Source organism: Somniosus microcephalus, chromosome 13 (genome assembly GCF_052327205.1).
Source record: "Somniosus microcephalus isolate GS21.2 chromosome 13, FLI_Smic_1.0, whole genome shotgun sequence".
Taxonomy (NCBI): domain Eukaryota; kingdom Metazoa; phylum Chordata; class Chondrichthyes; order Squaliformes; family Somniosidae; genus Somniosus; species Somniosus microcephalus.
In genome coordinates, this window is record NC_140999.1 from 71,645,390 (window position 1) to 71,656,896 (window position 11,507).

Below are 11,507 nucleotides of genomic sequence, written 5' to 3' on the forward strand. Positions count from 1 at the left end.
TTTCAGTATTTTTTGAACTTGTTTTATTTTTCATTAAATTCTTCTTCATCGGTATCAACTTTGTGATGGTGTAATACAGTGCTTTGAATTCCAGTCTCCCTATTGTCCTGGAATCTTTCATTAGAAAGCTCTATTCAAACATTACCACTCTGGTTATGTTTGAAGAAATAAAAAAGCAAAATACTGCGGATGCTAGAAATCAGAAAACCCCCCAGAAAATGCTGGAAATACTCAGTAGGTCAGACAGCATCTGTGGAGAGAGAAACCGAGTTAACCTTTCAGGTCGATGACCTTTTGTCAGAACTGAAAATAAGTATGATGAAATAACTTGTTTTGGTGCATTTAGTCTCTGGGCTGCTAGTTTTTCATGTGTACTTGGAGCCACAGCTTGAAATAAAAGTGCCAAATGTGTTATGGCCACTTTAGTGACTCAAGAAAGTCAACTCTATTCTATTGAGTGGAAAAAACGGGTGTTTTGGAATGGTTGTTAGTCAGTTGCAGCCATCATTATACTTGAATAGTTATCCACTCCAGAGTGGATGGTGGGACATGAAGACACAGAAGAATATGTAAGTTTAGTATTTAAAAAAAAAAGGACAAAATTTAATATAGAGAATATAGATGAAAGAAAATCGGCAGATCAGAATTAAAGTTTGTAGAACATTGACATTATTAGTGTATTAGGTGATTTTTTTAAATCATTGGAATGCATGAGCTGACTTATAAAAGGTTGGTCCTAGAAGTCTTGGTGAGTTTAAGGGCTAATAAACATGATTCAGTAATGAACAAGAAATGCTGCAGATAATGAATATTTTACCAATGGTCGTGATTTAGTTTAACGTTTAGCTTCATCAATTTGTGCCAAAAGTATCATCGTTTTGGTTAAAATCTGATTTTATAAAAGATATTCTATTCATTAGTTCCCAAAAATCAAGGCTAAAATTTATCTTTGGTGATCAGTGTAGTTTCAAGACTTTCCACATGATGTGTTTTATTTTCAAAGCCAACTGAACTAATGGTTTCTATTTTATTGAAAATACTTGTACTTTAAATAAATACAAGTGTTATTTTATCTATTTTAAATGAATCATTGATTTACAAATCTATTGATTAACTTAATTTTTAATAACTCAAGATTCCTGGGGAGTAAATTTGCTCTTTATGATGTCATTCAGCATGTTGATCAGACTCTGACCAGTTAAATTGATGGATATTCTAATATTTGCTTGAATTGTTATGGGACATTTTTTTTACAGGAAACTTTCTGGTATCCGGCACGGACGGGACCGACGTGGTGCCGGTTTATCAACAATTCCGGGTAACCAAACGCTATAGTAGAAGATACGGAGCTCAGAGCTCCGTATAAAGCAACAAACCCCGTTGCTCAGCTTCAAAACAATCGGCACAAGTTGCAAGCGTCTCTGTAGCTTAGCAACAGCTTCAGCTACACCCTTGCACAGCAACAAATGGAGTAAAAAAAGTAATAAAAGTAAAAAAAAAGTTACCTGAACCGACTCTTGAATTTTGCCAGTGGATAGAGCGTTCTGGTTATTTAGGGGCCGGTTAATCGAAAGTTTCCTGTACAATGTACCTGTCCTATGATTAATCTGTGAATCATCAGTTGTTTGACAATAAACATGTTAATGTGTGTGTTTATTAAATAGGTGAAGTGCAACTTTGACCTGGTTGGTGAGGTTAACCTAAATGAAGCAGACCTAGTTATAGAAATTGAAGAGTTCCAAAGGAAGAGACTCCAGAAAAGCCACGGTGAAAAGAAAAGTGAGCAGTACTAATACTTTGCTGAAAGATCATTAGGTTGTAGTGGAGTTGACTTGTTAGTTGGTGCATTAAGAGATTAAGACACTTGATGCACTTTCAAAGAACCCTTGTGGCATATAGTTATATACACATCAGGGGACAGTAGCATGCAATATTTACCCTAACTGGCAGACAGAAATCTTATATCTACACGCACTTCCTGTCCTCAGAATCTTCCTGCCTGTCATGATGCTTTTGTCAAACTTTTGTTTCAACTTTTTCAATGATAACTTCCTATGTCCAAAACTGCTCATGTTAACTTGTCAAGTTGTAATCTCTCCCACCAGTGGTGGTGGTGTTGTGCTTCAGTCTTGCATCTCCTAGCTCCTTAACTTGTACTGCAGTGACCAGCCTATGTTGCAACCAGCTATTTTTCTGTTTCCCAAATTGCCATAAGTTTTGCTCTTTAATATAAAATCAATGTTTTATATAAAAATAAGGAAATAATGCACAACTTCAAAATAGGGACTGTATTATATCTGTATGGCTTTATCTGCGTACTGTGGTCCAATTATTCTCACCCTCCAACCCCGCAACTCTTGATCACTTGATGTTGACTCCCTGTGTGCAAAGCAATAATGATTGACTAGTAATTATTTAAAAACCTTGTGTATGTGCATATTTGTTGTCATCATGATTTTTGTTCAACGTTTAACATTCTAAATGTTTACATAGTCAGTTTCAATGAACATCCTGCATGTAAGCAGCAGGCATTGGCCAATAGGTGGTGCTGTGAAGCGAAGTTCTGAAGTTGCTCCCAATGTAGTGAGCATCTTGTGTATATAACATTCATCAGACCATGGGGAATTTACTAGTAGTATGTAATAAAATGATATATTTTCCCCTTGGGTACAATTATAACGATGAGCACAGAAATACAGGCTCTAGTAATGCTCTTGATATCTGTGCGGTGCCTCATCATTGCCTTTCATCCAATCTGGACACATTGGTAGAGGAGTAACCAAAGTCTTTTGAATTGGAAAACTGTCTTACCCGAGTATCCTGATATTCAGGACTTGGGGAGGACGATGTTATTTCTCTGCATCTTTTTTCATTCTGTGGATATGGATGTCGCTGGCAAGGCCAGCATTTATTGCTCATCCATAGTTGTCTTTGAGAAGATGGTGATGTGCCTTCTCCTTGAACCGCTGCAGTCCATGTGGTGAAGATACCCCCACAATGCTGTTCGGTAGACTGTTCCAGTATTTTGACCCAGCGATGATGAAGGAACGGTGTTATGTCCAAGTCAGGATGGTATGTGAACTGAAGGGAGAGTTGGAGGTGATTGTGTTCCCCAGGTGGTGGGGGGTCATGGGTTTGGGAGATGCTGCCAAAGAAGCCTTGATGACATGCTGCAGTGCATCCTATAGATAGTACACACTGCAGCCACAGTATGCTGGTGGTGGAAGGAGTGGCTGTTTCAGTTGTTGATCAAGCAGACTGCTTTGTCCTTTATGGTGTCAAGCTTCTTTTGTGGTTTACTTTGGCCTAGTGAGCTGCATTGGGGCCTCTTCCATGTATCATTCTGTACCTTGGCCCCTGGGATTCTTGCTGAACTCTTGGCTTGCTGGCACAAGATAACTAATTAAGAGGGGCAACTTGTTTATTGAGAAACCCAAAGTGAAGGTTTAAGACCCATAGTGCAGGACACTTGTAAGATGTAAGGAGAGCACAAGGTGATTCAGTAAGTTGTAATTAGGTGAGGCTAACCTTGGGTGACCATTTAGGCAAGGAAGGGTAATAAGGGAATGCAACTATTAGCTATTTTGATGCAATATTATAATATTGGGAACATCACCTGCAAGAAGTTTCTCACTCCTGTGCTGTACAAGTGGTGAGTCAAGTCTGATGCACCAGTTAATTTTTTTTTTCACGGTGGCATAGTGGTTAGCACTGTTGCCTCACAGCGCCAGGGACCCGGGTTCGAATCCGGCCTCGGGTGACTGCCTGTGTGGAGTTTGCACATTCTCCCCGTGTTTGCGTGGGTTTTCTCCGGGTGCTCCGGTTTCCTCCCACAGTCCAAAGATGTGCAGGTTAGGTTGATTGGCTATGATAAATTGACCCTTAGTGTTAGGGGGATTAAATACGTGGGGTTACGGGGATAGGGTGGGATATGTGTTGGTGCAGGGGTTACGGGGATCGGGTGGAATATGTGTCGGTGCAGGCTCGATGGGCCAAAATGGCCTTTATCTGCACTGTGGGGTTTCTGTGATTCTGTGAATACCTGCCTGAAGATGCTCTGGCCTCATGCTGTCTCAAAATGACACACAGGTTTTTGTTTCTGCTCTTTGGGACATTTTTTGCCACCACTAACTAATTCCATCTAGAGAACTAAAGCACTAAGAGAAATGTAGCCAGACTTTCAAGATTGTAGTCAACACCACTACATTTGCCACCTGTCCAGTAAGAATGACATAGCTATTTGTGGAAGCTCCTGTGGTTTTTGCACCACAGTCCACTGAAACTGTTTAATGGATCCTCAAATGATGTGCTTCATTCAGTCCAAAAATGGTAAACTATCACTTAGATGGCACAGAATCAGCTTATACATCAGCTCCGTGCCAGCTGGGCGCAAATGAACAGTGCCAGTCATTTCTTTCGCCCCTGGCACCAAGGACTGTGCTCCAGCTGACTCTTTGTATTGTTGATGCTCATTTATTAGTTTGCACTCCCTTTCTTGATTGGCACAGATGGAGGTCACCCCAGCACTGGCCAGTGCTAAAGCACCACAAAAGAGAGTCTGCTTCCCTAACGGTAGGCAATTGCCCAAGAGATCAGCCCATCCTCCCCCTCAAAGATGTCTAAATCAGTTTGCCTCACTGGATTTAACTTCATTTTGGGTTACTGGTTCCTATTTTAGGCGTATAGCCTGGTGTTAAAGGGCTCACTTTTTTCCCTCAAAAAATGAACTCTGCAGTGTTTGAGGGAGCTTGCCTGCCTTTCCCCAGCTTTGTTGAGTCTGTTCACTTTCTTCTAGCACCGTTTTACTGCTCTCTGCATCAAAGCCTTGGACACCCAGCCATCGCAAAGAGGTGCTGCATTTTGCACTGAGTGGGGTGGGGTCATTACTAATGCGGTGGAGAAGAAGAAATGGGGTTTTACTCTGCCATCACCTCCGTTTGAGCTTTTAGGAAGCATCTTTTTCCTCTTTCCTGCATCCAGAGGTACTACAAAAAGGAAGAAGGACTTGCATTTATATAGCGCCTTTCACGACCACCGGACATCCCAAACCCAATTAAGTACTTTTTTTGAAGTGTAGTCACTGTTGTAATATAGGAAATACGGCAGCCACAAACAGCAATGTGATAATGCCCAGATAATCTGTTTTAGTGATGGAAATTGAGGGGTAGATATTGGCCAGGACACCGGGGATAACTCCCCTGCTCTTCTTCGAAATAGTGCCATGGGATCTTTTACGTCCACCTGAGGGTTTAATGTTTCATCCGAAAGACGGCACCTCCAACAGTGCAGCACTCCCTCAGCACTGCACTGGAGTGTCAGCATAGATTTATGTTCTCAAGACTCTGGAGTGGGACTTGAACCCACAACCTTCTGACTCAGGCAAGAGTGCTACCAACTGAGCCATTGGCTGACACACCCAGTTGAGTTCTTTGTTCTGTTTAGGATGGGGATAAGCCACAATCCACACGGAGTGAGATCCAAGTGCTGGTTATTGATCAATCCAATCTCTCCTTGCATTCTGATCACACTGCTATTTTTTTTTACCAATGGTCACGTTCCATATCATCCCTGTCGCTTTAACGGATTGTACAAAACTTACGGAAACACTCTTTTAAACAGGGGAAACAGGACATTGAGCTCACAACAGCAATAATTGCAAATGACCTGGACACTTACTGTGTAAATAAAACTGTTTGGGTATAATAGCTTCAAAAGACTAGCCTTTGGCCATGTGATATTTTTCCAAAATGGTCACTATAAATAAGGGAATATACTGTGATGAAGTTTCAGTATATAAAATGCTGCGTTAAGTCCCATATAGATTTACCTTTTTTGTCCCGCAAGGGATTCAGAGGTGCATAAGACATCACCGTTCAACTAAAGCAACCCGATTTCCCTGTGAATTTTGTGGCCGACGGTTTTTGGATCCCTCTGAATGGATATGCCATGTTCAGAGACACTCTGTAAGTTGGACTGTTTTGTGCAATAAGTGCCAGTAACAACCAGTACAGTGATTTGATCTCAAATTTGATCCAATATTTTGTTGAGTATTTGTGAACAGTGCACTTGGGGGTGGGGGGGGGGAGGGTGTTCGGGTTAGGAGAGGAGGAACAGAGTTGAATGGAATGATGCAGGGGTTTGGTGCTCAGACACCTATTGTTTTATTTCTATATTAGTTACTTGAATATTGCAACCAAATTTAAAACTTGTCAAGTTTCCTGTTGACACTAAATTAGGGAAAGAAGTAGAGACAGAAGATGCCACAACTTTTACAGAAGTATTTAGACCTGTTGTATAGTTAGAGCATTTAATTTTAACATCAATGAATTTGAAGTATTGTACATTGGTTTCAAAAATGTGTAGCATGAGTATAAAATCAATGGGGTTCAACTTGTCAAGAGACTTGGAAAAGAGCATGGGAGTGATAACCGACTCCACTCTCAATATCTGAAATATGTGGTAAAATAATTTTTTTAAATGCAGGTAGAATACTGGGATGTAGTGCCAGAATGAAAGGGTACAGGTCTTTAGGATTTTCACTGCATGTCATTTGTAAGTTATGGTGGGAATCAGGTGACGATGTCTAATGCAGAAGGAGCTAAACACCGCAATGTGTTAGTAAAATTAGGTCAAACCTTCACGTACTCGGCCCGAGTCGCTACTACTGTAGTTCAAAATAAAAAGGACAAAGGGAGACAGCAGATACAGGTGGCTACAAACAGACCTCTGGGAGCAGTGAAGGGCCATTCAACACTGCTTGATAGCTGGTATTTTTTTTAAACTACAAGATGGTACTTGCTGTTCAATGTGATCCTAATGTTTCAAAACCGTATACTGGGGCTTTCACAATGCACTGGTCAGATCACACTGAGTGAATTCTGGTCACGAATGCCACAAAAATCTATATATGCAGTGGAGAGGGTGCAACAAGATTGATTCCAATTGTATAGAGATGAATTGTGAGGAGGGATTTGAGAATCTCAAGTTCAGTAGTTTAGAAACAAAGGGTGACCTCATTGAGTTATATTAAATGATGCACTAAAAAGTAAACTTCATACGGAAATAGTTCTTTTATAAAATCCTTCTTTTCTGATCCTTGTTATGTTAATTTATTCTGAGACAAGTGGCACTGAATCTAGTAGTTTTTAAGTTGTTTTGTTTTGCGACCATTGCTGATGATGTATTTGTAATAACCAGATTGGGAGCTGATGAGGACCTATTGAGAGGAAACCAGAAAGAACAATCTGCGAATGAAGGCGGGAATGCTCAATATCTTCAGACAGAGAAGGAAGGCCCTTTGTCTTCTAAAAATACTGTCCCGGAATCTTTGGCGATCACTGTTGCGGTTCATGGGCTCCTGTGGGGGGGAAAAAATGCAAAATTGTGTTGTGTTCCTTGTATTTTTTGCTTAAATCTGGGTATAAAGTGACGAACAGTGATGTTTAATAAGTGAACTCTAGCAGGAAATATGCATAGAAATGCTCTGAGGGTTGCATAATTCTATGCCAAAAAGACAATGGCGAGTATATGCTGTTTTTAAAAAAAGCATTTTTTTGTCCAAATGTAAGCAGTGATCTGTTGACTCGAGTTTGCCTTAGTTGTAGAATTAATATTAACAGTTAGTACTGCTGTATCTCCAACCCTGTGGTTATTATAATTGGAAAGACAGCATTCCTATTATGACCTGATCTGTACAGTGGGGAAAATGAAATGTTTGTATATATTGGCTCGTTGAGTGTGCATATTTGGCTTGCTTCTGATTTGGCTAGTCATAATTGCAGTTATTGTTACATACTTATGCTCTGGTTCTAGCAGTTTAAAAAAAAATTCATACCAAATTTGATCTTTTAAGCCCACTCTAAATCGACCTGATGTTCACCTCAATACTATGTTGGCAAAATGTCCTTTTTTGCTGAATCCCACAATACAAGTTGCTTGTGTAGTGGTGAGCACACATCTGTGTACATGCTTTCTTTTCCTACCCCCTGTAGCTTATTAAGGCATTAAAGTACGCTGCAGCAATCACAGCAAATTCTCAACCAAAGGACATTTTTTAAGCATAGTAGAAGTATATTGATGTGGAAAACATGCGAGCACATCCTTGTGCTGGATGGTGTTGCGATCAGGGCTGTGTTGTTCCCCTAGCCCTGTCAATTTTCTCCTTTCCACTGTCCCAGAAGAGGAGAGATTAAAATTACAAACCATCAATCACTGTATTGGAAAAACTAAGACATTGTTGGAGCGAAGTGTAGTAGCTAACTTACCTTTGCCTAATTTTTATTTTCAGATGTGAACCTAGGTTCTAGAAGGCATTTCCCAAAGGTGCACCCAGAAAATATTAAACGGCAACCCGTTTTCTCCCTCTTTTTCCTCTTTCTCTCCGCCCCATCCCACACAAACACACGTGCACGCACACACCTCCAAAATTAAGTATACATTTGGTGGTTTAAGTTGTATTTATTTAATGGATTTGTTTAGAAATGTACTTTTTGCACAATGGGGTACATTTCTACAAAAGCAAAATACCACGGATGCTGGAAATCTGAAATAAAAACAGAAAATGCTGGAAATACTCAGCACAGTAGGTCAGGCAGCATCTGTGGAGAGAGAAACTGAGTTAACGTTTCTGGTCAATTACCTTTATTGACCTGAAACGTTAACTCTGTTTCTCTCTCCACAGATGCTGCCTGACCTGCTGAGTATTTCCAGGTTACTTTTCTAATCTGCCTCTTTCTTATGTGCTGTCTCATCAAATATAACACCCTTCCAAAGATTGAAATACGGATTTGTGAAAAAGATTATTAAGTGGTAAACCTACACTGCAGGAACTTGGAGCCAATGCTATCCAAGGAGGATAGCCTTTAGTTTTGGTTAGTGTTTTTGTTTGTAATCTCTTGATTTAAATGGCATTTTGATTTAAATGAGTTTCTTGCCAAATGCTCTTGAGAATTTCTGGGAATTTTGGCAAAATGGCAATTTATTTTCTTACAGATGGATGTGTTAGTTTTGCTGAAAAGTATTTCCTCGTTCTGTAAATCCTAAAAATTCCAGTGTTGGAAAAAGTTAAAATGTCTACATTTAGAACAGTTGTTGGCTTGGATGTTATTTTTGCGTTGAAATAAAATATTTTTGTGTTAAGTTTCAGTATTTCAATATTCACATCATTCTGCCGGTCTGAAAAGGTAAAAATCTTCCCTTTTTGATTAACCATTATTGAGGCTATTCCATTTGCTTGACTGCTTGGAGCTTTATATACACTTTTTCAGGTTTTGGATTTAAAAATTAGGAATGTAAAGGTCACTTTCCCTGAGCCTAAAGGTGAGCTTAAAATGTAATCCGTCCACATCACAACACATGCATTCTAGCTTAAATGTTTGACCAGAGTTCTCGTGCTGCAAAACTCCCACAGCCCTATCCCAGGAACATCCCCCAGTTCTACCAAAGTGAAGCCCCCATGCAATTAACCCCAACGCACTTTATCCAGTACTGCTAAACACCAGCTATCTAACTCCAACTGGTACAGCTTGCATTCTATATTCTCGGCTTTAAAACTGGCATGGGACAAAAATTGAGTATAAAAAAAAAAAAAAAAAAATTAAAACTAATTTTTTCACAATAGTCATGCAATTTGATCCCCAAAACACCAGGAAAAATCAAGAATACCATTCAATACAAATAGAATTTGATTTAATTCAGTAAAACATATTTGTATGTTATGAAAACTTGTGAACTTCCTGTCCAACATCCCATTGTTTAATTGTTTTCATTTCAACATTTAACATTAAAGCTGTCTATGTAAACATTTACAGTGTAAATTTGGTATGGAAAGAGTTGTCTGTAACTAGGCTTTAGCCACTAGGTAGCTCTGTGGAGTAACTGGTTGAGGTCTCCCACTGTGTTACCATCTTGTTTTTCTGCCAGCCCTATATTAACTTTTTACATAAAATGTTGACTTTTGTTTAATATATTTTTAAATTTTAAACTTTTTACCCCGTTCTAGGTCTCCCATCACATTTTGGGTCACTTGGCTGCCTCTTTCCCCTTTACCTGCCCTGTCCCCTTTGTGCTCCACTGTAAAGCCTTGGCCTGCTGCTTTCAAATTGCCAGCCCTAGCCTTCCCCTGTTCCCTTTGGTCTCCTCCATTCCGTCAAGCAAGGTTTCTTGATGGTCTCTCCTAGCATTCTCCAATTGCTCCGGCTTTCCTGCCACTGGGAGCTTCCCGCCCACCCCCTGCCTGGACCATTCTACTCCCGATTCACTCACTGATAAGCTGACACTTAACTACAAACATTTTTTACTTTGTGCTTTGTTTGCAAATGGCCTTGTAACATTTGCATATTGAATTATCATTGGCCCGCAGGCATCTGTAAGGAATACCTATTATATTCACGTGATCACATGCTGAGTTGTCATTGGCCTGCAGGCATCTGTAAGGACTACTATTGTTTGGAAGACCCAGGCTAGGGGCCCTAATGCCAGGCTTTTCCCCACTGGTGCTGCTATGAGTAAGATCACAGACCTAATGCTTAATAAAAGAGTTAAACTGTAATACTCCGTTGTCCTGCAATTTATTATTTTATACAAAGTGTGCAAAACAAGACATGGTGTCAGAAGTGGGATTGTAAATGGACATCGTTGGAGCTCCCTTGCCTCAAATGGATTGGGAATCTTTGAACTTACCTGGAGAATGGCGCAAGTTCAAGCAACACGTGGAGTTGATGTTCTCGGGTCCGCTGAAAAGCAAAGGGGAGGAAGAAAGATGCAGCTACCTACTCCTGTGGATCGGAGAAAAAGGGAGAGATATTTTTAACACATGGTCTCTCACCGCGGATGAAGCAAAGGTACTGAAAAGTTATTTTGACCGTTTTGAAGCATATGTGATGCCCAAGACAAATACGATATTCGCTAGGTACAAGTTTCAGGAGAAAGTACAAGGAGCTAGTGAGTCGTTTGAACAGTTCGTGACTGAGTTAAAACTGCTGGTAAAAGACTGTGAATATGCAGATAAAGATGAGATGGTCAGAGACTGCATCGTGTTTGGAATACATTCAGCTAAAGTGAGCGAGAAACTTTTGAATGTTGGGTCCGGGCTAACGCTGGACAAAGCTATGGACATAGCTAGATCGCACGAGATAGCCCAAGCACAGTTGAAAACCATAACCGGCGCCACGAGCAGCTCGCGTGAACAGACTGGTGTGTGTCTATTAACTGCGTGCACTAAGAGCGTGTTTCAGAACAGAGTTCTAAAAATGAGTGACACAGACATAAAACGCTTCAAAAACTGGATATTGTGGAAACAAGGTGAATGGGGAAAAGGAGCATGGCCCTGCCAAAGGAAGGCAATGTGACTATGAGTGAGGCAGGTATGGGGATCCAGGAGGTAGAGCTGGAGGAGCTGCAGCCCTTGCTCTTGTCCAACAGGTTCGAGGTTCTTACTCCCTGTGGAGACAGGAGCAGGGACTGCAGGGAGGATGAGCAACCTGGCCACAGCACCGTGGAACGGGGGG

At 40.5% G+C, this 11,507-nt stretch overlaps 1 protein-coding gene across 3 annotated transcripts in view; it reads left to right on the top strand.

The window, feature by feature from the left end:
* The window catches only part of LOC147108412 (uncharacterized), an 80,156-nt gene extending 72,798 nt beyond the window's left edge, over positions 1 to 7,358 (top strand). For 2 of the 3 annotated variants that reach the window (XM_086005025.1, XM_086005027.1), the window contains exons 9-11: positions 1,665 to 1,779; positions 5,845 to 5,963; positions 7,198 to 7,301. In XM_086005025.1, coding sequence (XP_085861151.1) covers positions 1,665 to 1,779; positions 5,845 to 5,963; positions 7,198 to 7,209 — 246 coding nt within the window. In that variant the 3' untranslated portion in view covers positions 7,210 to 7,301. Of the gene's footprint in view, positions 1 to 1,664; positions 1,780 to 5,844; positions 5,964 to 7,197 lie in introns of all 3 variants that reach the window. The other variant, XM_086005026.1, reaches the window with a different exon arrangement.
* The last annotated feature ends 4,149 nt before the right edge of the window (positions 7,359 to 11,507 follow it).